At 43.6% G+C, this 23,793-nt stretch overlaps 1 protein-coding gene across 2 annotated transcripts; it reads right to left on the bottom strand.

The window, feature by feature from the left end:
- Nucleotides 1–272: 272 nt before the first annotated feature.
- Nucleotides 273–22,476, bottom strand: LOC120042130 (cytochrome P450 3A27-like). 2 transcript variants are annotated; one of them, XM_038986991.1, is made up of 13 exons: nt 22,173–22,476; nt 21,805–21,898; nt 21,383–21,435; nt 19,700–19,799; nt 17,505–17,618; nt 10,325–10,413; nt 6,863–7,011; nt 6,543–6,670; nt 5,590–5,668; nt 5,199–5,359; nt 4,659–4,885; nt 4,147–4,309; nt 273–1,587 (listed from the first exon to the last, which is right to left on the bottom strand). In XM_038986991.1, the coding sequence occupies exons 1-13, from the start codon at nt 22,244–22,246 to the stop codon at nt 1,462–1,464; spliced, it is 1,557 nt and encodes a 518-aa protein (XP_038842919.1). In that variant the 5' UTR covers nt 22,247–22,476; the 3' UTR covers nt 273–1,461. The 2 variants fall into 2 exon arrangements, with proteins under 2 accessions (XP_038842919.1, XP_038842920.1); XM_038986992.1 differs by lacking the exons at nt 21,383–21,435; nt 21,805–21,898.
- Nucleotides 22,477–23,793: the final 1,317 nt, after the last annotated feature.

The following is a 23,793-nucleotide window of genomic DNA, read 5'->3' as shown; positions in this document are numbered from 1 at the left end:
CGTGTAAAGTGGATAAATAGTTTGTAATGGGACCTGGGCTGTGTATTTACATCCAACGGCCACACAAGGGCGGTATTGGGATCTGAAAAGAAACGTATGCAGATGACCAAGTCGTAACACTACAATTAGGCCCAGCTGATTTAAAATAGAAATACAGTATGTCTTGATAAATAACACAAATCAATCTATATTGATTGTTCTCATGTATATTTGTGTGTGTTTGTGTCTTAAGTTTTGTCTTCTGAATGTTAATAAATACACAGACGATCTTGTTCATTAGTGTGATGATTTTTATTGGTTTGTGATGATTAAAGTTGAAGCAAAGCAGCTGCAGGGATCATCTCAACAGACAGTAAAGATTCTATTTTGGAATGACTGGACAGCAGAACATCCAGAGGAACAGAATGAGAGTTCTACAGAACACCAGCTAGAGTTCTACATTCTAGGACAATTCCAGCCACCAGCCAGTAGTGTGCAGGATCCAGACATGACATCATGCCATGGATGTAATACCTCCTGGTGTCTAACTTTAACAAGACTTGTACCCCTAATGCATCCATAGTATTACTATCTTTCTTTCATCTGGTGGAAATGGGTTTCTGAGTCCTACTCAAACTGAGACCAGAATTAATTTATGATTGAACTGACTGAACTGGACATTCAATGTGAATGCAGTCTAATTATCATATTATATTAAGTAGCCTATTGAATCCCAGCCTGAATATTCAGTAGCCTATAGCAGGGTCAGGACTGAATATTCAGTAGCTTATAGCAGGGTTAGGGTAAGAACTGAATATCCAGCAGCCTATAGAAGGGTCGGGAAAGAATATTCAGTAGCCTATAGCAGGGTTAGGATAAGTACTGAATATTCAGTAGCCTATAGCAGGGTTAGGATAAGGACTGAATATTCAGTAGCCAATAGATAGATAGATGTCCACCAGAGCTGTTGCCAGATAATTGAATGTTCATTTCTCTACCATATGCCACCTCCAAAGTTGTTTTAGAGAACTTGGCAGTACGTCCCAACCGGCCTCACAACCGCAGACCACGTGTAATCACGCCAGCCCAGGATCTCCACATTCGGCTTCTTCCCCTGCGGATCATCAGCATCTATAATAACCATCTATAATAAAGCCCTTTTGTGTGAAAACCTCATTCTGAGTGGCTGAGCCTGGCTCCCCAGTGGGTCGGCTTGGCTTCCAAGTGGGTGGACCTATGCCCTCCTAGGCCCAGCCATGGCTGCACCCCTGCCCAGTCATGTGAAATCTGTAGATTAGGGCCTAATTTATTTATTTATTTCAATTGATTAATTTCCTTAAGTGAACTGTAGCAGAGAAAAATCTTTTACATTGTTCCATGTTGCGTTTAGATTTTTGTTCAGTATAGTTAGAAAGAGTGATAGGTAGATAGCGTGATCGATCGATAGTACACCAGGGTAGGGTACGGTACTCCTGCATTTGGTCATGTTGCTTGACTGTTCAGAGTGGTGGCGGTGGTGTTGCTAGAGGTGTTGCTACGGGGCTCCAGCCTCATTTTGATTGGTCGTTTTGGCATCAGCAGAATCTGCTTGTCCATCTCCAACGGGATCTATAGAGAATAACAGAACAGAACAGAACCTTGGTTGTCCATCTCCAATAGGATCTATAGAGAATAACAGACCATGTTAAAACAGGTGCTGACAATTTTAAAAAGGCGCTGACCATGTTAAAACCGGCGGTGACCATGTTAAAACAGGCAGTGACCATGTTAAAACAGGCGCTGACCATGTTAAACAGGCGGTGACCATGTTAAACAGGCAGTGACCATGTTAAAATAAATGGTGACTATGTTAAAACAGGCTGTGACCATGTTAAAACAGAAGGTGACCATGTTAAACAGGCAGTGACCATGTTAAAATAAATGGTAACCATGTTAAAACAAGCTTTGACCATGTTAAAACAGAAGGTGACCATGTTAAAACAGGCGCTGAAAATGTTAAAACAGGGGATGATCATGTTAAAAAGGTGGTGACCATATAACATGTGCAAATCATGTTAAAACAGGCGGTGACCATGTTAAAACAGGTAGTGACCATGTTAAAACAGGTAGTGACCATGTTAAAACAGGTCCATGTTAAAACAGGTAGTGACCATGTTAAAACAGGTAGTGACCATGTTAAAACAGGTGGTGACCATGTTAAAACAGGTAGTGGCCATGTTAAAACAGGTGGTGACCATGTTAAAACAGGTCCATGTTAAAACAGGTAGTGAACATGTTAAAACAGGTAGTGACCATGTTAAAACAGGTGCTGAACATGCTACAAATGATGGTGACCATGCTAAAACAGGTGGTGAACATGTAACAGGTGCTGACCATGCTAAAACAGATGCTGACCATGTTAAAACAGGCGCTGACCATGTTACAACAGGTGGTGGCCATGCTAACACAGGTGCTGACCATGTTAAAACAGGCGCTGACCATGGTATAACAGGCGCTGACCATGTAATAACAGGCCTTCCTCTGTGTAGAGGTCCTGGATGGCAGGCAGCTTAGCCCCAGTGATGTACTGGGCCGTACGCACTACCCTCTGTAGTGCCTTGCAGTCGGAGGCTGAGCAATTGCTGTACCAGGCAGTGATGCAACCAGTCAGGATGCTCTCTATGTTGCAGCTGTAGAACCTTTTGAGGATCTAAGGACTAAAACAGTCGCTGACCATGTTAAAACAGGCGCTGACCATGTTAAAACAGGTGCTGACCATGTTAAAACAGGTGGTGACCATGTTAAAACAGGCAGTGACCATGTTATAAAACAGGTGCTGACCATGTTAAAACAGGTGCTGACCATGTTAAAACAGGTGCTGACCATTTTATAAAACAGGTGCTGACCATTTTATAAAACAGGTGCTGACCATGTTAAAACAGGTGGTGACCATGTTAAAACAGGTGTTGACCATGTTAAAACAGGTGGTGACCATGTTAAAACAGGTGGTGACCATGTTAAAACAGGTGGTGACCATGTTAAAACAGGTGGTGACCATGCTAAAACAGGTACTGACCATGTTAAACAGGTGGTGACCATGTTAAAACAGGTGCTGACCATTTTATAAAACAGGTGCTGACCATGTTAAAACAGGTGCTGACCATTTTATAAAACAGGTGCTGACCATGTTAAAACAGGTGGTGACCATGTTAAAACAGGTGTTGACCATGTTAAAACAGGTGGTGACCATGTTAAAACAGGTGGTGACCATGCTAAAACAGGCAGTGACCATGTTAAACAGGTGGTGACCATGTTAAACAGGTGGTGACCATGTTAAAACAGGTGGTGACCATGTTAAAACAGGTGATGACCATGTTAAAACAGGTGGTGACCATGTTAAAACAGGTGATGACCATGCTAAAACAGGTGGTGACCATGTACTTAAACAGGTGGTGACCATGTTAAAACAGGTGGTGACCATGTTAAAACAGGCGGTGCCCATGTTAAAACAGGTGCTGACCATGCTAAAACAGGTGGTGACCATGCTAAAACAGGTGGTGACCATGTTAAAACAGGTGCTGACCATGTTAAAACAGGTGGTGACCATGTTAAAACAGGTGGTGACCATGTAAAACATTTGCTGACCATGTTAAAACATTCGCTGACCATGTTAAAACAGGCGCTGACCATGTTAAAAAAGGTGCTGACCATTTTATAAAACAGGTGCTGACCATTTTATAAAACAGGTGCTGACCATTTTATAAAACAGGTGGTGACCATGTTAAAACAGGTGGTGACCATTTTATAAAACAGGTGCTGACCATGTTAAAACAGGTGCTGACCATGTTAAAACAGGTGCTGACCATGTTAAAACAGGTGCTGACCATGTTAAAACAGGCGGTGACCATGTTAAAACAGGCGGTGACCATGTTAAAACAGGTGCTGACCATGTTAAAACAGGTGGTGACCATGTTAAAACAGGCAGTGACCATGTTAAAACAGGTGCTGACCATGTTAAAACAGGTGGTGACCATGTTAAACAGGTGGTGAACATGTTAAAACAGGCAGTGACCATGTTAAAACAGGTGGTGACCATGTAAAACAGGTGGTGGCAAGTGCAGCCTCTATCTACGAATGATAGGGATGTTTGATGATGTCATATTCTGTCTGCTCAGGTGAGCGTCTCACCTCGGTCTCGTCGCAGACGGAGAAAGTGAAACTCTGGAGGATCTCGACCATGGCGAGTTTGATCATGATCAGGGCGAAGCGCATCCCAATACAGTTCCTGGGCCCCGCCCCAAACGGCATGTACGTGTACGGATCAATAGACTCCTTGTTCTCCTTACTGAACCTGGACAGGGAGAGGGCAGACACATTGCACATTGTATTGTAGTTGATTTGTGGTTGTGGTTCAGACACATAACACATTGCACTGCAGTATTATAATGCAAAATGAAAAAATGCTATTGTGTTTGTATTGTGGTTGTGTTATGGTTGTATTAAGGTTGTGTTATGGTTACACTGTGGTTGTTTTAAGGTTGTGTTATGGTTGTACTGTGGTTGTATTTTGGTTGTACTGTGGTTATGTTATGGTTGTATTATGGTTGTACTGTGGTTGTATTTTGGTTGTACTGTGGTTATGTTATGGTTGTATTAAGGTTGTGTTATGGTTGGATTGTGGTTACGGTGCGGTCCAGTACCTCTCTGGTTTGAACTCCTCAGGGTCGGGCCAGATCTCTGGGTCACGGTGGAGGGTCCACGTGGGAACCATGACAATGCAGTCTTTGGGGATGACGATGCCGTTGATCTCCACCGTCTTCTTGGCGATCCTATCCAGTCGCGGGGAGACGGGGTACAGTCTCAGAGTCTCGTTCAACACACAGTCCAAATAGTCCATCTGCATCAGCGCTTCGTACTGGATAGGAGCCTGCACCATGGATACATACACATCAGTACCTCACCACATCTGGCACCGGGGTTACATACACATCAGTACCTCACCACATCTGGCACCTACACAGTATCTACCTCCTCCTGCAGTTTGGTCATGGTGTGGGGGTTACCTTGTTGGGGAACACAGTATCTATCTCCTCCTGCAGTTTGGTCATGGTGTGGGGGTTACCTTGTTGGGGAACACAGTATCTATCTCCTCCTGCAGTTTGGTCATGGTGTGGGGGTTACCTTGTTGGGGAACACAGTATCTATCTCCTCCTGCAGTTTGGTCATGGTGTGGGGGTTACCTTGTTGGGGAACACAGTATCTATCTCCTCCTGCAGTTTGGTCATGACATGGGGGTTGGTTGCCAGGTTATAGGCCAGGAAACTCATCGTACTGCTGCAGGGCTCGTAGCCGGCGAAGATGAAGATCATGGCCTGAGACAAGATCTCATGATCAGTCAGTCCTGTGGAGGGAGAGAGAGAAAGAGAGAGAGAGAGAGACCAAGATAATAGTTTGTAACAGGTGTGTGTTTGTAACAGGTGTGTGTTTGTAACAGTAGTTTACAGGTGTGTGTTTGTAACAATAGTTTACAGTTGTGTGTTTGTTACATTATTTTACAGGTGTGTGTTTGAAACAGTATTTTACAGGTGTGTGTTTGTAACAATAGTTTCCAGGTGTTTGTAAGGCAGGTACCTTTAGTCTGTTCCTCTCCTGTCTTTGTGTCGCTGTCTTTCTGAGAGTCGATCATCAGCTGTAAGAAATCCACCCGATTCTGGAAGCAGAAAGACATGAGGTCAAATCCATCCAATCACAACCAACACAAACAGATTCTAATGGATCTGGTCCAATCACAACCAAGACGAACAGATTCTAATGGATCTCGTCCAAACACAACCAACGCAAACAGATTCTAATGGATCTCGTCCAATCACAACCAACACAAACATATTCTAATGGATCTCGTCCAATCACAACCAACACAAACAGATTCTAATGGATCTCGTCCAATCACAACCAAGACGAACAGATTCTAATGGATCTGGTCCAATCACAACCAACACAAACATATTCTAATGGATCTGGTCCAATCACAACCAAGACGAACAGATTCTAATGGATCTCGTCCAAACACAACCAACGCAAACAGATTCTAATGGATCTCGTCCAATCACAACCAACACAAACATATTCTAATGGATCTCGTCCAATCACAACCAACACAAACAGATTCTAATGGATCTGGTCCAATCACAACCAACACAAACATATTCTAATGGATCTCGTCCAATCACAACCGACGCAAACAGATTCTAATGGATCTCGTCCAATCACAACCAACGCAAACAGATTCTAATGGATCTCGTCCAATCACAACCAACACAAACATATTCTAATGGATCTGGTCCAATCACAACCAACACAAACAGATTCTAACATGAATGTAGATGTTTGGGTCCCAATAATAGTGTTTTTAAATTCAACATATTATCGATATGGACATTTCATATTGGTGCCAATCACTAGTTAATAAATTACATAGTTACATAGTTTTATAGTAAATAAATACACAATATTACAATACAAATATAAATGTACAGAATTAAATATCAACATAACAATCAAATATAAATATAAACCATGTTTACAGTTGAGTTCCCAGTGTCACGTCCAGATTTGATCTTAGCCAGCGAGGCGTAAAAGAAGTCAAACGCCGCAGTCGGGAAGAAAGAAAACTTCATCTTCTCCAAGATAGGACCAGTGAAGGGAAACAAAGCTGGGGAAGGAGACGTGGGGAGAAGAGGAGAGGAAGAGGGGAGGACGGGAGAGGAGAAGAGAAGAGGAGAGGAGGGGAGGACGGGAGAGGAGAAGAGGAGAAGAACAATTTATAGAAAGGTATACAACTTCATATGATTAAAATGTACAAGTCTGCGTCCGTGTGTGTCTGTGCATGTGTGTGTGGTCTCACAGGCTAGGAGGAACAGTGGGTTTAAAATGTCAAACTTGATCATCTTCTTGACGTTGGAGACGAAGGGGTCTGAAGGGTTGTTCAGAGAGTCAATGTCCACACTGAAGGCTGTGCTGGTGACCACGTCCATACTGTAGGGCCCAAAGAACCTGCAACAAAAACACAATTACACACCACACAACTACCAACCACACAACTACTGACCACAACCACTGACCACAACCACACAACTACCGACCACAACTACTGACCACAACGACACAACTACTGACCACAACTACTGACCACAACTACTGACCACAACCGCACAACTACTGACCACAACTACTGACCACAACCACAACTACCGACCACAACTACCGACCACAACTACCGACCACAGCTACCGACCACAGCTACGGCCACATCTACCGACCACAACCACCGGCCACAACTACCGACCACAACTACCGACCACAACTACCGACCACAGCTACCGGCCACAGCTACCGGCCACAACTACCGACCACAGCTACGACCACAACTACCGACCACAACCACCGGCCACAACTACCGACCACAACTACTGACCACAACCACTGACCACAACCACACAACGACAGACCACAACTACTGACCACAACCACACAACTACTGACCACAACTACTGACCACAACTACCGACCACAACTACCGACCACAACTACTGACCACAACCACACAACTACTGACCACAACTACTGACCACAGCCACCGACCACAACTACCGACCACAACTACCGACCACAACTACCGACCACAGCTACCGACCACAGCTACCGACCACAGCTACCGACCACAACTACCGACCAATTAATTAATTTTAACATTAATAATTGATAATATTTCAACCGGACGGTAAACTATTCAATACAAGAGAGAAAGAAAATGTCGAGCTACCACTGTGGCGCGCATGAACTAATGGAAGGACATCTGGCAGTCCACTGACGCGATGTGATAAATCTCGCTCATTTTTCAGAATAAAAGCTTGAAACTATGTCTAAAGACTGTTCACACCCTGTGGAAGCCACAGGAAAAGGAATCTGGTTGATATCCCTTTAAATGGAGGAAAGGCAGGCAATGGAACAGGGATTTTTCAAAATAAGAGGCACTTCCTGGTTGGATTTCCTCAGGTTTTCGCCTGCAAAATCAGTTCTGTTATACTCACAGACAATATTTTGACAGTTTTGGAAACTTTCGAGTGTTTTCTATCCTGATCTGTCAATTATATGCATATTCTAGCATCTGGGTCTGAGAAATAGGCCGTTTACTTTGGGAACGATATTTCTCCAAACATAAAAATAGTGCCCCCTAGCTTCAAGAGGTTTTAAGAGCTGCTGTTCGAATGAATGCTTAAGAGCCTGCTGCTGCCTACCACCGCTCAGTCAGACTGCTCTATCAAATAATATACTTAATCATAATATAATAAACACACAGAAATACGAGCCTTTGGTCATTAATATGGTCAAATCTGGAACCTCTCATTTCGAAAACAAAACGTTTATTCTTTCAGTGAAATACGGAACCGTTCCGTATTTTATCGAACGGGTGGAAACCCTAAGTCTAAATATTACTTTTACATTGCACAACCTTCAATGTTATGTCATAATTACCTTTAATTCTGGCAAATTAATTACGGTCTTTGTTCGGAATAAATGGCCTTTCAACAGTTCGCAACGAGCCCGGCGGCCCAAAAATGATGCATATACCCTGACTCTGCTTGTACTGAACGCAAGAGAAGTGACACAATTTTCCTAGTTAATATTGCCTGCTAACATGAATTTATTTTAACTACATATGCACGTTTAAATAAATATACGTGTGTATTGATTTTAAGAAATGCATTGATGTTTATGGTTAGGTACGTTATCGCAACGATTGTGCTTTTTTCGCGAATGCGCTTTTGATAAATCATCAAGTTGAAGTAGGCTGTGATTCGATGATAAATTAACAGGCACCGCATTGATTATATACATTCTTCTTTTAATAAACGAAGAACACTTAAACAAACTAACAAAACAAAACGAACGTGGCGCTATAAACACTGAGTGCTGACATGCAACTACACATAGACAATAACCCACAAACCCAAAATGGAAAATGGCAACCTAAATAGGATCCCCAATCAGAGACAACGATAAACAGCTGCCTCTGATTGGGAACCAATTCAGACCACCATAGACCTACAAAATCCCCATAGATAAACAAAAACCCTAGACAAGACAAAAACACACATACCCACCCTCCTCACAACCTGACCTGACCAAAATAATACAGAAAACATAGAAAACTAAGGTCAGGGTGTGACAGCTAGTTAACCTAGTAATATCATCAACCATGTGTAGTTAACTAGTGATTATGTGAAGATTGATTGTTTTTTATAACGTAAGTTTAATGCTAGCAACTTACCTCGGCTCCTTGCAGCTGTAACGGATGTGAAATGGCTAGCTAGTTAGGGGGTACGCGCTAGTAGCGTTTCAATCAGTTACGTCACTTGCTCTGAAACCTAGATGTAGTGTTGCCACTTGCTCTGCAAGGGCTGCGGCTTTTGTGGAGCGATGGGTAACGATGCTTCGTGGGTGTCAGTTGTTGATGTGTGCAGAGGGTCCCTGGTTTCGTGCCCGTGTCGGGGCGAGGGGACGGTACTAAAGTTATACTGTTACACAGCCACAAGGTCCTTCTGATGCTGCACTCGCGTAACAGGTGGTCAGCCTGCCACGCAGTCTCCTCGTGGAGTGCAATGTAATCGGCCATAATCGGCGTCCAAAAAGGCCAATCACCGATTGTTATGAAATCTTGAAATCGGCCTTAATTAATCGGCCATGTAATCGGTCGACCTCTAGACCACACAACTAATGACTAAAACTACTGACCAGCTGGCAGTTTCATTAAATAGTACCCGCAAAACACCAGTCTCAATGTCAACAGTGAAGAGGCGACTCCGGGATTCTGGCCTTCTAGGCAGAGTTCCTCTGTCCAGTGTCTGTGTTCTTTTGCCCATCTAATCTTTACTTTTTATTGGCCAGTCTGAGATATGGCTATTTCTTTGCAACTCTGCCTAGAAAGCCAGCATCCCGGAGTCGCCTCTTCACTGTTGACGTTGAGACTGGTGTTTTGCATGTACTATTTAATGAAGCTGCCAGTTGAGGACTTGTGAGGCGTCTGTTTCTCAAACTAGACACTCTAATGTACTTGTCCTCTTGCTCAGTTGTGCACCGGGGCCTCCCACTCCTCTTTCTATTCTTGTTAGAGCCAGTTTGCTCTGTTCTGTGAAGGAAGTAGTACACAGCGTTGTACGAGATCTTTAGTTTCTTGGCAATTTCTCGCATGGAATATATGTTATATATATGTTATAATATATATATGTATGTATGTGTATTACAATTAAGACTCAGAGGTGTAAGGTGAAAAGCCAGAGGTCAGAGGTTAGGAATCAGGACTCACTCCTTCACTACGATGGTCTGGTCTTTATCTGCCTTCTTCTTCATTCCATTCAGCAGGGTAGCAGAGTGCTGCTTCATGATACCAAACATCTAGAGGAGAGAGAGAGAGAGAGAGAGAGAGAGAGAGAGGTAGAGAGAGATAGAGAGAGAGAGGGAGAGAGGTAGAGAGATTGAAGTAGAGAGAGAGAGAGGTGGAGAGAGGGAGAGGGAGAGAGGTAGAGAGAGAGAGGTAGAGAGGTAGAGAGATAGACGTAGAGAGAGAGAGGTGGAGAGAGAGAGAGGTAGAGAGAGAGAGAGAGAGAGAGAGAGAGAGAGAGAGAGAGGTAGAGAGGTAGAGAGATAGACGTAGAGAGAGAGAGGTGGAGGGAGGTAGAGAGAGAGAGGTAGAGAGAGAGAGAGAGAGGTAGAGAGAGAGAGAGATAGAGACAGAGAGAGAGAGAGGTAGAGAGAGAGAGAGAGGTAGAGAGAGAGAGAGAGAGAGAGAGAGAGAGAGAGAGAGAGAGAGAGGTAGAGAGAGGTAGAGAGAGGTAGAGGTAGATAGAGAGGTAGAGGTAGATAGAGAGGTAGAGGTAGATAGAGAGGTAGAGGTAGAGGTAGAGGTTAGCAGTGCTGTTTCATGATTAGGGTTGAATGGACATAACCCGGATACCGAGATTAATGCACAAAACCACTCCCTTTTCCTGGGATAAATAACTAAGAGAAACCAGTAAATTAGGCTCCTTAGCTCTTGGATTCCCATTCAGGAACAGCTAGACAAGAATAGCTTGCTGGACATTTAGGCTCCTTAGCTCTTGGATTCCCATTCAGGAACAGCTAGACTAGAATAGCAAATGCAAATGAATTACTTAAAAACCATACAATGTGATTTTCTAGATTTTTGTTTTAGATTCCCTCTCTCACAGTTGAAGTGTACCTATGATAAAAATTACAGACCTCTACATGCTTTGTAAGTAGGAAAACCTGCAAAATCGACAGTGTATCAAATACTTGTTCTCCCCACTGTATATAGATATATATAGAGTTGAAGACAGAAGTTTACATGCTGTAACGATTGTCCTCCTCCTCTTCGGAAGAAGAGGAGGAGTAGGGATTGGACCAAAGCGCAGCGTGGAATGTGGACATAATGAAGTTTATTAAAGTAAAGACGAAAACCGAAAACACTTCAACAAACTACAAAATAACAAACGAACGTAGACAGACCTGAACTATGAGAACTTACATATAACACGAAGAACGCACGAACAGGTACAGACTACAACAAACGAACGAACAAACCGAAACAGTCCCGTGTGGTGCAACATACACAGACACGGAAGACAACCACCCACAAACAAACAGTGTGAACAGCCTACCTTTATATGGTTCTCAATCAGAGGAAACGTCAAACACCTGTCCCTGATTGAGAACCATATAAGGCTAATTACAAATGACCTAAACATAGAAACACAAAACATAGAATGCCCACCCCAACTCACGCCCTGACCAACTAAACACATACAAAAATAACAGAAAACAGGTCAGGAACGTGACAGAACCCCCCCCTCAAGGTGCGAACTCCGGACGCACCACCAAAAGTCTAGGGGAGGGTCTGGGTGGGCATCTGTCCACGGTGGCGGCTCAGGTTCTGGGCGTGGTCCTCATCCCACCATAGTCACTCCCTGCTTCCGTATCCCCCTCTCAATGACCACCCTCCAAATAACCCCACCTAAATTAAGGGGCATCACCGGGATAAGGAGCAGCACCGGGATAAGTGGCAGCTCCGGACTGAGGGACGGTAGCTCCGGACTGAGGGACGGCAGCTCCGGACTGAGGGACGGCAGCTCCGGACTGAGGGACGGCAGCTCCGGACTGAGGGACGGCAGCACCGGACTGGATGGCGGATCCTGACTGGCTGGCTCTGGCGGATCCTGGCTGGCTGGCTCTGGCGGATCCTGGCTGGCTGGCTCTGGCGGATCCTGGCTGGATGACGGCTCTGGCTGGTCATGGCTGGATGACGGCTCTGGCTGGTCATGGCTGGATGACGGCTCTGGCTGGTCATGGCTGGATGACGGCTCTGGCTGGTCATGGCTGGATGACGGCTCTGGCTGGTCATGGCTGGATGACGGCTCTGGCTGGTCATGGCTGGATGACGGCTCTGGCTGGTCATGGCTGGATGACGGCTCTGGCTGGTCATGGCTCGCTGACGGCTCTGGCTGGTCATGGCTCGCTGACGGCTCTGGCTGGTCATGGCTCGCTGACGGCTCTGGCTGGTCATGGCTCGCTGACGGCTCTGGCTGGTCATGGCTCGCTGACGGCTCTGGCTGGTCATGGCTCGCTGACGGCTCTGGCTGGTCATGTCTGGCGGAAGGCTCTGGCTGATCCTGTCTGGCGGAAGGCTCTGGCTGGTCATGGCTCGCTGACGGCTCTGGCTGGTCATGTCTGGCGGAAGGCTCTGGCTGATCCTGTCTGGCGGAAGGCTCTGGCTGATCCTGTCTGGCGGAAGGCTCTAGCGGCTCCTGTCTGGCGGAAGGCTCTAGCGGCTCCTGTCTGGCGGAAGGCTCTAGCGGCTCCTGTCTGGCGGACGGCTCTGAAGGCTCATGGCAGACGGGCGGCTTTGCAGGCTCATGGCAGATGGGCGGCTTTGAAGGCTCAGTACCGACGGGCAGTTCATGCGGCGCTTGGCAGACAGACAGTTTAGACGGCGTTGGGCAGACGGGCAGTTCAGGCGCCGTTGGGCAGACGGGCAGTTCAGGCGCCGCTGGGCAGACGGGCAGTTCAGGCGCCGCTGGGCAGATGGCAGACTCTGGCCGGCTGAGACGCACTGTAGGCCTGGTGCGTGGTACCAGAACTGGAGGTACCGGGCTAAGGACACGCACCATCAGGCTAGTGCGGGGAACAACAACAGGGCACACTGGACTCTCAAGGCGTACTATAGGCCTGGTGCGTGGTACCGGAACTGGTGGTACCGGGCTGAGAGCACGCACATCAGGGCGAGTACGGGGAGAAGGAACAGTGCGTACAGGGCTCTGGAGACGCACAGGAGGCTTGCTGCGTGGTGCCGGAACTGGAGGCACTGGGCTGGAGACACGCACCACAGGGAGAGTGCGTGGAGGAGGAACAGGGCTCTGGAGACGCACTGGAAACCTGGTGCGTGGTGTAGGCACTGGTGGTACTGGCCTGGAGCGGGGAGGTGGCGCCGGAAAAACCGGACCGTGCAGGCGTACTGGCTCCCTTGAGCACTGAGCCTGCCCAACCTTACCTGGTTGTATGCTCCCCGTCGCCCGACCAGTGCGGGGAGGTGGAATAACCCGCACCGGGCTATGTAGGCGAACCGGGGACACCCTGCGTAAGGCTGGTGCCATGTAAGCCGGCCCGAGGAGACGCACTGGTGGCCAGATATGTAGAGCCGGCTTCATGGCACTTGGCTCAATGCTCAATCTAGCCCTGCCAGTGCGGGGAGATGGAATAACCCGCACCGGGCTATGCACACGTACAGGAGACACCATGCGCTCTACTGCGTAACACGGTGTCTGCCCGTACTCTCGCTCTCCACGGTAAGTACAGGGAGTGGACGCAGGTCTCCTACCTGACTTCGCCACTCTCCCTTTTATCCCCCCCCCAAGAAATTTTTGGGGTTTACTCACAGGCTTCCTACCGCGTCGTCGTGCTGCCTCCATTCGCCGGTATCCCTCCTCGCACTGCGCCAGAGAATCCCAGGCGGGCTCCGGCACTCGCCCTGGGTCGATCGCCCACCTGTCGATCTCCTCCCACGTAGTGTAGCCCAGATCCTTCTCCTGCTTCCGAGCTAGCTCCTCGAAACGCCGCCTCTCTGCTTTCACTGCCTCCTGCTCAGCTTTGGGGCGGCGATATTCTCCTGGTTGAGCCCAGGGTCCCTTTCCGTCCAATATTTCCTCCCAAGTCCACGAATCCTGGTTCTTTGGCCGCTGCTGCTGGTTCCTCTCACGCTGCTTGATCCATGGTTGGTGGGTGGTTCTGTAACGATTGTCCTCCTCCTCTTCGGAAGAAGAGGAGGAGTAGGGATTGGACCAAAGCGCAGCGTGGAATGTGGACATAATGAAGTTTATTAACGTAAAGACGAAAACCGAAAACACTTCAACAAACTACAAAATAACAAACGAACGTAGACAGACCTGAACTATGAGAACTTACATATAACACGAAGAACGCACGAACAGGTACAGACTACAACAAACGAACGAACAAACCGAAACAGTCCCGTGTGGTGCAACATACACAGACACGGAAGACAACCACCCACAAACAAACAGTGTGAACAGCCTACCTTTATATGGTTCTCAATCAGAGGAAACGTCAAACACCTGTCCCTGATTGAGAACCATATAAGGCTAATTACAAATGACCTAAACATAGAAACACAAAACATAGAATGCCCACCCCAACTCACGCCCTGACCAACTAAACACATACAAAAATAACAGAAAACAGGTCAGGAACGTGACACATGCACCTTATCCAAATACATTTAAACTCAGTTTTTCACAATTCCTTACATTTAATCCTAGTAAAAAATTATTGTTTTATGTCAGTTAGAATCACCACTTTATTTTAAGAATATGAAATGTCAGAATAAAAGTAGAGAGAATAATTTATTTCAGCTTGTATTTCTTTCATCGCATTCCCAGTGGGTCAGAAGTTTACTCAATTAGAAGTTTAGCTCAATTAGTATTTGGTAGCATTGCCTTTAAATTGTTTAACTTCGGTCAAACGTTTTGGGTAGCCTTCCACAAGCTTCCCACAATAAGTTGGGTGAATTTTGGCCCATTCCTCCTGACAGAGCTGGTGTAACTGAGTCAGGTTTGTAGGCCTCCTTGCTCGCACACGCTTTTTCAGTTCTGCCCACACATTTTCTATGGGATTGAGGTCAGGGCTTTGTGATGGCCACTCCAATACCTTGACTCTGTTGTCCTTAGCCATTTTGCCACAACTTTGGAAGTATGCTTGGGGTCATTGTCCATTTGGAAGACCCATTTGTGATCAAGATTTAACTTCCTGACTGAAGTCTTGAGATGTTGCTTCAATATATCCACATAATTTTTGTTCCTCATGATGCTATCTATATTGTGAAGTGCACCAGTCCCTCCTGCAGCAAAGCACCCCCATAACATGATGCTGCCACCCTTGTGCTTCACGTTTGGGATGGTGTTCTTCGGCCTGCAAGCCTCCCCTTTTTCCTCCAAACATAACGATGGTCATTATGGCCAAACTGTTCTATTTTTGTTTCATCAGACCAGAGAACATTTCTCCAAAAAGTACAATCTTTGTCCCCATGTGCAGTTGCAAACCGTAGTCTGGCTTTTTTATGGCGGTTTGGAGCAGTGGCTTCTTCCTTGCTGAGCGGCCTTTTGGGTTATGTCGATATAGGACTCATTTTACTGTGGATATAGATACTTTTGTACCCGTTTCCTCCAGCATCTTCACAAGGTCCTTTGCTGTTGTTCTGGGATTGCACTTTTCGCACCAAAGTACGTACATCTCTAGGAGACAGAATGCGTCTCCTTCCTGAGCAGTATGACGGCTGTGTGGTACCATGGTGTTTATACTTGCGTACTATTGTTTGTACAGATGAACGTGCCACCTTCAGGCGATTGGAAATTGCTCCCAAGGATGAACCAGACTTGTGTAGGTCTCCAATTTTTTGTCTGAGGTCTTGGCTGATTTCTTTTGATTTTCCCATGATTTCAAGCAAAGAGACACTGAGGTTGAAGATAAGCCTTGAAATACATCCACAGGTACACCTCCAATTGACTCAAATTATATCAATTAGGCTATCAGAAGCTTCTAAAGCCATGACATCCTTTTCTGGAATTTTCCAAGCTGTTTAAAGGCACAGCCAACTTAGTGTATGTAAACTTCTGACCCACTGGAATTGTGATACAGTGAATTATAAGTGAAATAATCTGTCTGTAAACAATTGTTTTTAAAATGACTTGTGTCATGCACAAAGTAGATGTCCTAACCAACTTGCCAGAACTATAGTTTGTTAACAAGAGATTTGTGGAGTGGTTGAACAACTAGTTTAATTGACTCCAACCTAAGTGTATGTAAACTTCCGACTTAAACTGTAATTTCATACTCCAGAATTCGACATTGCTTATCCTAATATTTCTATATTTCTTAATTCCATTATTTTACTTTTAGACTTGTGTGTATTGTTGTGTATTGTCAGAAATTACTGCACTGTTGGAGCTAGGAACACAAGCAATTCACTACACCCACATCTGCCTAAATATGTGTTAGCGACTAATACAATTTGATTTGATTTAGGTTTGAGTTCATAACAAGCTATAATGAGTTAATAAAGAGTTTATAACAAGCTATAGTGAGTTTATAAAGAGTTTATAACAAGCTGTAATGATTTAGTAAAGAGTTTACAGCAAGCTATAAAGAGTTTATAACAAGCTATAATGAGTTAATAAAGAGTTTGTAGCAAGCTATAAAGAGATTATAACAAGCTATAATGTGTTAATAGTTTATAACAAGCTATAATGAGTTAATAGTTTATAACAAGCTATAATGAGTTAATAGTTTATAACAAGCTATAATGAGTTAATAAAGAGTTTATAACAAGCTGTAATGAGTTAGTAAAGAGTTTATAACAAGCTATAATGAGTTAATATAGAGATTATAACAAGCTATAAAGAGTTCATAAAAAGCTATAATGAGTTTATAAAGAGTTTATAGCAAGCTATAAAGAGTTTATAACAAGCTATAATGAATTAATCAAGAGTTTATTACAAGCTATAATGATTTAATAGTTTATAACAAGCTATAAAGAGTTTATAACAAGCTATAATGCGTTTGTAAAGAGTTTAAAGCAAGCTATAAAGAGTTTATAACAAGCTATAATGATTTAATAGTTTATAACAAGCTATAATGAGTTAGTTAAGAGTTTATAACAAGCTATAATGAGTTAGTAAAGAGTTTATAACAAGCTATAATGAGTTTGTAAAGAGTTTAAAGCAAGCTATAAAGAGTTTATAACAAGCTATAATGATTTAATAGTTTATAACAAGTTTTAATGAGTTTATAAAGAGTTTATAACAAGCTATAATGAGTTAGTAAAGAGTTATAACAAGCTCTAATGAGTTTATAACAAGTTATAAAGCGTTTATAACTTGTTGATAAAACATAGAAAGGGAGAGATGGAGGGATGGTTCTACCTCTTTTAGTCGTCCAGAGGTAAAGGAAGGTGAGAGGACACTGCGGATCCGTTTCCATGTATCGTCCTTGGCAACGGACAACGCATCAAACATCTCGCCGTTCAGATAGAAGTCCTAAAACATGGAGGACAGTTGTATTAATTCTTGTCAATATGGGGGCGCTGTTTCCACTTTGGAAAAAATCGTGCCCAAATTAAACTGCCTCGTACTCTATGGATATGCATGCACTGCATACGCCTTCCACTAGATGTCAACAGGCAGTGGAAGGTGGAATGGGGTGTCTAGCTTGATCTGAGGTCGAACAAGAGCTCTTGGAATGACGTGTCCAGAATTTCCTTTCTCTACCTAGGCGCGGGAAGCACCTCCCTATTGTCTTATGATAAGCGTTCGGTATACACGGCTAATATCTCCGGCTTTGTTTTTATTTGATACATATTAGAAAAACATCATAAAGTAGTTTTTTTCAACCGAGTTTCATCAGTTTATTCAACGTTTAATGGGACTTTTGGAGTTTTCCGTTCTCTGCGTCGAGAAAAATTGGGAACGTCATCAACATTGGCTAGCCTTGTGGAGCGAATTCGACAGGAGAGAAGGACATTCTAAAACCAAACAACGATTTATTCTGGACAAAGGACTCCTTGTACAAGATTCTGATGGAAGCTCAGCAAAAGTAAGAACAATTTATGATGTTATTTCGTATTTCTGTGGAAAATGTTGAGTCCTATTATTCGCGTTTTGGCGGGCGCTGTCTCGCTATAACGTAAGCTGTTTGTTATGGTAAAGTTATTTTTAAAAATCTAACACGGCGGTTGCATTAAGAACTAGTGTATCTTTCATTTGCTGTCCAACATGTATTTTTTAGTAAAGTTTATGATGAGTTCTTTGGTCAGATTAGGTGAGTGTCCAAAATTGCTCCGGACAATTTGGTGAATCGATGCTACATATTCACAATGTATAACCACGGTTTGCAGCTCTAAATATGCACATTTTCGAACAAAACATAAGTGTATTGTATAACCTGATGTTATAAGACTGTCATCTGATGACGTTGGTCAAGGTTAGTGTTTAATTTTATATATTTTGCTGGTTTTTGCGATCGCTACCTTTTGCTGCTAATAAATGCATTTGTGTGTTTGGCTATTGTGGTAAGCTAATATAATGCTATATTGTGTTTTCGCTGTAAAACACTTAAAAAATCGGAAATATTGACTGGATTCACAAGATGTTTATCTTTCATTTGCTGTACACCATGTATTTTTTCATAAATGTTTTATGATGAGTATTTAGGTATTTCACGTTGCTCTCTGTAATTATTCTGGCTCCTTTGGTGATATTTTTGATGATAGCTGCAATGTAAAACTATGATTTATACCGCAAATATGCACATTTTCGAACAAAACATACATTTATTGTATAACATGTTATAAGACTGTCATCTGATGAAGTTGTTTCTTGGTTAGTGACTAATTATATCTCTATTTGGTCGGTTTTGTGATAGCTACCTATGCGGTAGAAAAATTGTGAAAATATGCGGTTGAGTCTTTTGCTATTTTGGTTAGCTAATAGAAATACATATTGTGTTTTCGCTGTAAAACATTTTAAAAATCGGAAATGATGGCTGGATTCACAAGATGTTTATCTTTCATTTGCTGTATTGGACTTGTGATTTCATGAAAATTATATTATATGATATCCCTGTCGCGTTAGGCTAGGCTATGCTAGTCAGCTTTTTTGATGAGGATGCTCCCGGATCCGGGATGGGTAGCAATGAAAGGTTAATTATCAAACATCTCACCGTTCAGATAGAAGTCCTAAAACATGGAGGACAGTTGTATTAATGATCAAACAGCTCAACATTTAGACAAAGGTACTAAAACATGGAGGACAGTTGTATTAATGATCAAACAGCTCAACATTTAGACAGAAGTACTAAAACATGGAATCATAGTATTTACATAATTTTCACACTACTTTAAAATGTATGAATAATGAATGCCACAAATAATGTATTAATAATATCAGTAATAATGTTAGGATTATTATTATTCAGATTATTATTAGGGGATGTGTGTGTGTGTGTGTGTGTGTGTGTGTGTGTGTGTGTGTGTGTGTGTGTGTGTGTGTGTGTGTGTGTGTGTGTGTGTGTGTGTGTGTGTGTGTGTGTGTGTGTGTGTGTGTGTGTGTGTGTGTCTCACCCTGTGGTTGATGAAAATGTTGTAACACTCTTTAATCAGGACGGTCTTGATCATGCTTTTGTCCATGATACACAGAACAGGCTGCCTCCCATCATAGATCCTTCACAGAGGAGAAACACACATGGCTTTAACCACTATATATACACCTACATGATACACAGAACAGGCTGCCTCCCATCATAGATCCTTCACAGAGGAGAAACACACCTGGCTTTAACCACTATATATACACCTACATGGAACAGGCTGCCTCCCATCATAGATCCTTCACAGAGGAGAGACACACCTGGCTTTAACCACTATATATACACCTACATGGTACAGGCTGCCTCCCATCATAGATCCTTCACAGAGGAGAAACACACACCTGGCTTTAACCACTATATATACACCTACATGGTACACAGAACAGGCTGCCTCCCATCATAGATCCTTCACAGAGGAGAAACACACCTGGCTTTAACCACTATATATACACCTACATGGAACAGGCTGCCTCCCATCATAGATCCTTCACAGAGGAGAAACACACACCTGGCTTTAACCACTATATATACAACTACATGGTACAGGCTGCCTCCCATCATAGATCATTCACAGAGGAGAAACACACAGGGTTGTATTTGCTGTATTGTCTGTTCAGATGTGTAGGGGGAGACTAGACGAAGCTTACATAACCAACCCATGAAGTAAAATGTATTGCCTCTTAAAGGGAAAGTAATCTAAAAGCAACTGAATGTAATCGGATTACGTTACTGAGTTTGGGGTAATGTTGGACAGGTAAAACTAGTAACTGAATGTAATCAGATTACATTACTGAGTTTGGGGTAATGTTGGACAGGTAAAACTAGTAACTGAATGTAATCAGATTACATTACTGAGTTTGGGGTAATGTTGGACAGGTAAAACTAGTAACTGAATGTAATCAGATTACGTTACTGAGTTTGGGGTAATGTTGGACAGGTAAAACTAGTAACTGAATGTAATCAGATTACATTACTGAGTTTGGGGTAATGTTGGACAGGTAAAACTAGTAACTGAATGTAATCCGATTACGTTACTGAGTTTGGGGTAATGTTGGACAGGTAAAACTAGTAACTGAATGTAATCAGATTACATTACTGAGTTTGGGGTAATGTTGGACAGGTAAAACTAGTAACTGAATGTAATCAGATTACATTACTGAGTTTGGGGTAATGTTGGACAGGTAAAACTAGTAACTGAATGTAATCAGATTACGTTACTGAGTTTGGGGTAATGTTGGACAGGTAAAACTAGTAACTGAATATAATCAGATTATGTTACTGAGTTTGGGGTAATATTGGACAGGTAAAACTAGTAACTGAATGTAATCAGATTACTTTACTGAGTTTGGGGTAATGTTGGACAGGTAAAACTAGTAACTGAATGTAATCAGATTACGTTACTGAGTTTGGGGTAATGTTGAACAGGTAAAACTTGTAACTGTAATGGATTACATTTAGAAAGTAACCATGCCAACACTGGAAACCCACACATTTAACCACCTCTTTTAAAATTACATAGAAAACATTATTCTAGTTGTGGTTGATATTATTAATATTTTTCATGGTCACATGACAGCGCGAGCAGGTGATGAATTGTAAGGAAAGAGCATAGAACAGTTGTGAGTCATCCTAGTACGGTACAGCCAACTGAACTCACCCCCAGATTCTCCCGTACTTCTGAAAGCACTCTGTGTCAAAGTTAGCGATGCCCTGTAGAGAGACAGAGAGAGAGACAGAGACAGACAGACAGACAGAAAGATAGATAGAGAGAGACAGAGAGATAGATAGAGAGAGAAGAAACAGCTGATTCATGCCCTAGGAGGTCACATAGGTGTGTCTTACACCTGAACAGAGAACACACCTGAAACAGGTGACGGTTGAGGAGGGTTTGTTCTTTTCTATGGTCCCCAGGGTCAAAAACACAACTTCTAGACTGATCATGTCACATATGATATTTTATTTATCTATTGTTTAAACAACCTACAAGTCCTCTTTTTCCTTCTCAATGTATTGTTTTATATGGGTGGAAATAACACTATTGTTTAAAATATGAGATGTTTATTCTGAACGGGTACTAACCTTTCTATACTCCATCATTGTGCCAAAGTAAGGTAGGGGTTTGGGACCAGGGACACCCATCTTAGTGAACACACCATAGGGCCAGTACCCATACCTGTACACACACACACACACACACACACACACACACACACACACACACACACACACACACACACACACACACACACACACACACACACACACACACACACACACACACACACACACACGTTAACTAGTAATATGTTCTAGAGAAGTATACAAAATATATAACTTATCTTGCATTGTTGGAAAAGGACCCCTAACTAAGCATTTCACTGTTAGTCTACACCGGTTAACTTCGATAAATGTGACAAATAACATTTGATTTGATTTGAAGACCTTACACTACAATGATGGTGATGAGGAGGGCCAGGAGGGTCCAGGTCTCAGCAGAGAAGTATGGCAGAAAACTCATCATCTCTCCTCCGGTTCGGCTCCCTGCTGCTTCTGAAAACAAAGGCTCCGTTTTCTCTCAGGCTCGTTCGAGTTCACTTCTCCGATGGTCTGACAGGTTTTGAGTTGTTTTTTTCTGTCCGGTTCTAGTGTGGTTCTTCTGTGCACGCGACAGATCTCGACTACCGACCGTTGCTGTTCTCCGTACTCTGTTTGAGACCGTGCAGGTTGCAAGGGATTATTGTATCCCGTCGGAGAAGCACCTGTGTGATGCTAGCTAGAATAATGATGAGCCACAATGGATTTTGCGCTTCGCCTTCAAAATAAGAGTCCCATACTGAAACTAATGCAAATGGCAGATTTGGACAAGATAATTCTACACAAGGTTAGAATGTTGTTATATTTGAATTAAGAAAAATACAATAAGCAGTTAAATTGACACACAAAACATAGTGGAAGTAGCACTGTGGCTGTATTAGAATTGCTTTGGGACTTTCTTCTATTGCACTGTACAGCGTTACCTCTGGATCTTGGGTCCATTAAATGTGAAGAGTTTACACAAATATTAGCATCGTAGCTCTTATTGCAGGACTTTAACTGTGGGAAATCACCTCAAAAAATCACCTCAAAAAAATAAGAACATTTAACCTTTATTTAACTAGGCAAGTCAGTTAAGAACAAATTCTTATTTACCCCGGCCAAACCCAGACGATGCTGGGCCAATTGTGCGCCACCCTATGGGACTCCCAATCACGGCCGGATGTGATACAGCCTGCATTCTAACCAGGGACTGTAGTGATGCCTCTTGCTTAGAGATGCAGCGCCTTAAACCACTGCGCCACTTGGGAGCCCTGTACATTGGGGAGCCCTGTACATTGGGGAGCCCTGTACATTGGGGAGCCCTGTACATTCAAATATGAATGTTCAATAGGCACTATAGACTGAATTGTGAGGTGATTTCCCACAGGTAAAGTCCCGCAAAAAGAGCTGCGATGCAAATATTTGTGTAAACTGTTTAGAATTGTAATCTGTGGGTGTCAATGAGTAGGCTGGTACCCCATGTCACAAACCCAAGATCCATAAGGCTGGTACCCCATGTCACGAACCCAAGATCCATAAGGCTGGTACCCCATGTCACGAACCCAAGATCCATAAGGCTGGTACCTCCTGTCACGAACCCAAGATCCATAAGGCTGGTACCCCATGTCACGAACCCAAGACCCATAAGGCTGGTACCCCATGTCATGAACCCAAGATCCATAAGGCTGGTACCCCATGTCACAAACCCAAGACCCATAAGGCTGGTACCCCATGTCACAAACCCAAGACCCATAAGGCTGGTACCCCATGTCACGAACCCAAGACCCATAAGGCTGGTACCCCATGTCATGAACCCAAGATCCATAAGGCTGGTACCCCATGTCATGAACCCAAGACCCATAAGGCTGGTACCCCATGTCACGAACCCAAGATCCATAAGGCTGGTACCCCATGTCATGAACCCAAGACCCATAAGGCTGGTACCCCATGTCATGAACCCAAGATCCATAAGGCTGGTACCCCATGTCATGA

Source organism: Salvelinus namaycush, unplaced genomic scaffold (genome assembly GCF_016432855.1).
Source record: "Salvelinus namaycush isolate Seneca unplaced genomic scaffold, SaNama_1.0 Scaffold62, whole genome shotgun sequence".
Taxonomy (NCBI): Eukaryota; Metazoa; Chordata; class Actinopteri; order Salmoniformes; family Salmonidae; genus Salvelinus; species Salvelinus namaycush.
Note: the sequence above shows the minus strand (reverse complement) of the source record. Positions and strands in the feature narration are given on the sequence as shown.

Bases quoted from the DNA above. Each gene is read 5' to 3' on its own strand.
- LOC120042130 (XM_038986991.1), bottom strand. From the start codon at position 22,246: ATGATGAGTTTTCTGCCATACTTCTCTGCTGAGACCTGGACCCTCCTG. The intron at 19,800-21,382 runs GTGAGTTCAGTT...TCCTCTGTGAAG, and splicing joins AAGTACGGGAGAATCTGGGG to GATCTATGATGGGAGGCAGC. The intron at 5,669-6,542 runs GTAAACATGGTT...TTCTGCTTCCAG, and splicing joins GTGACACTGGGAACTCAACT to AATCGGGTGGATTTCTTACA.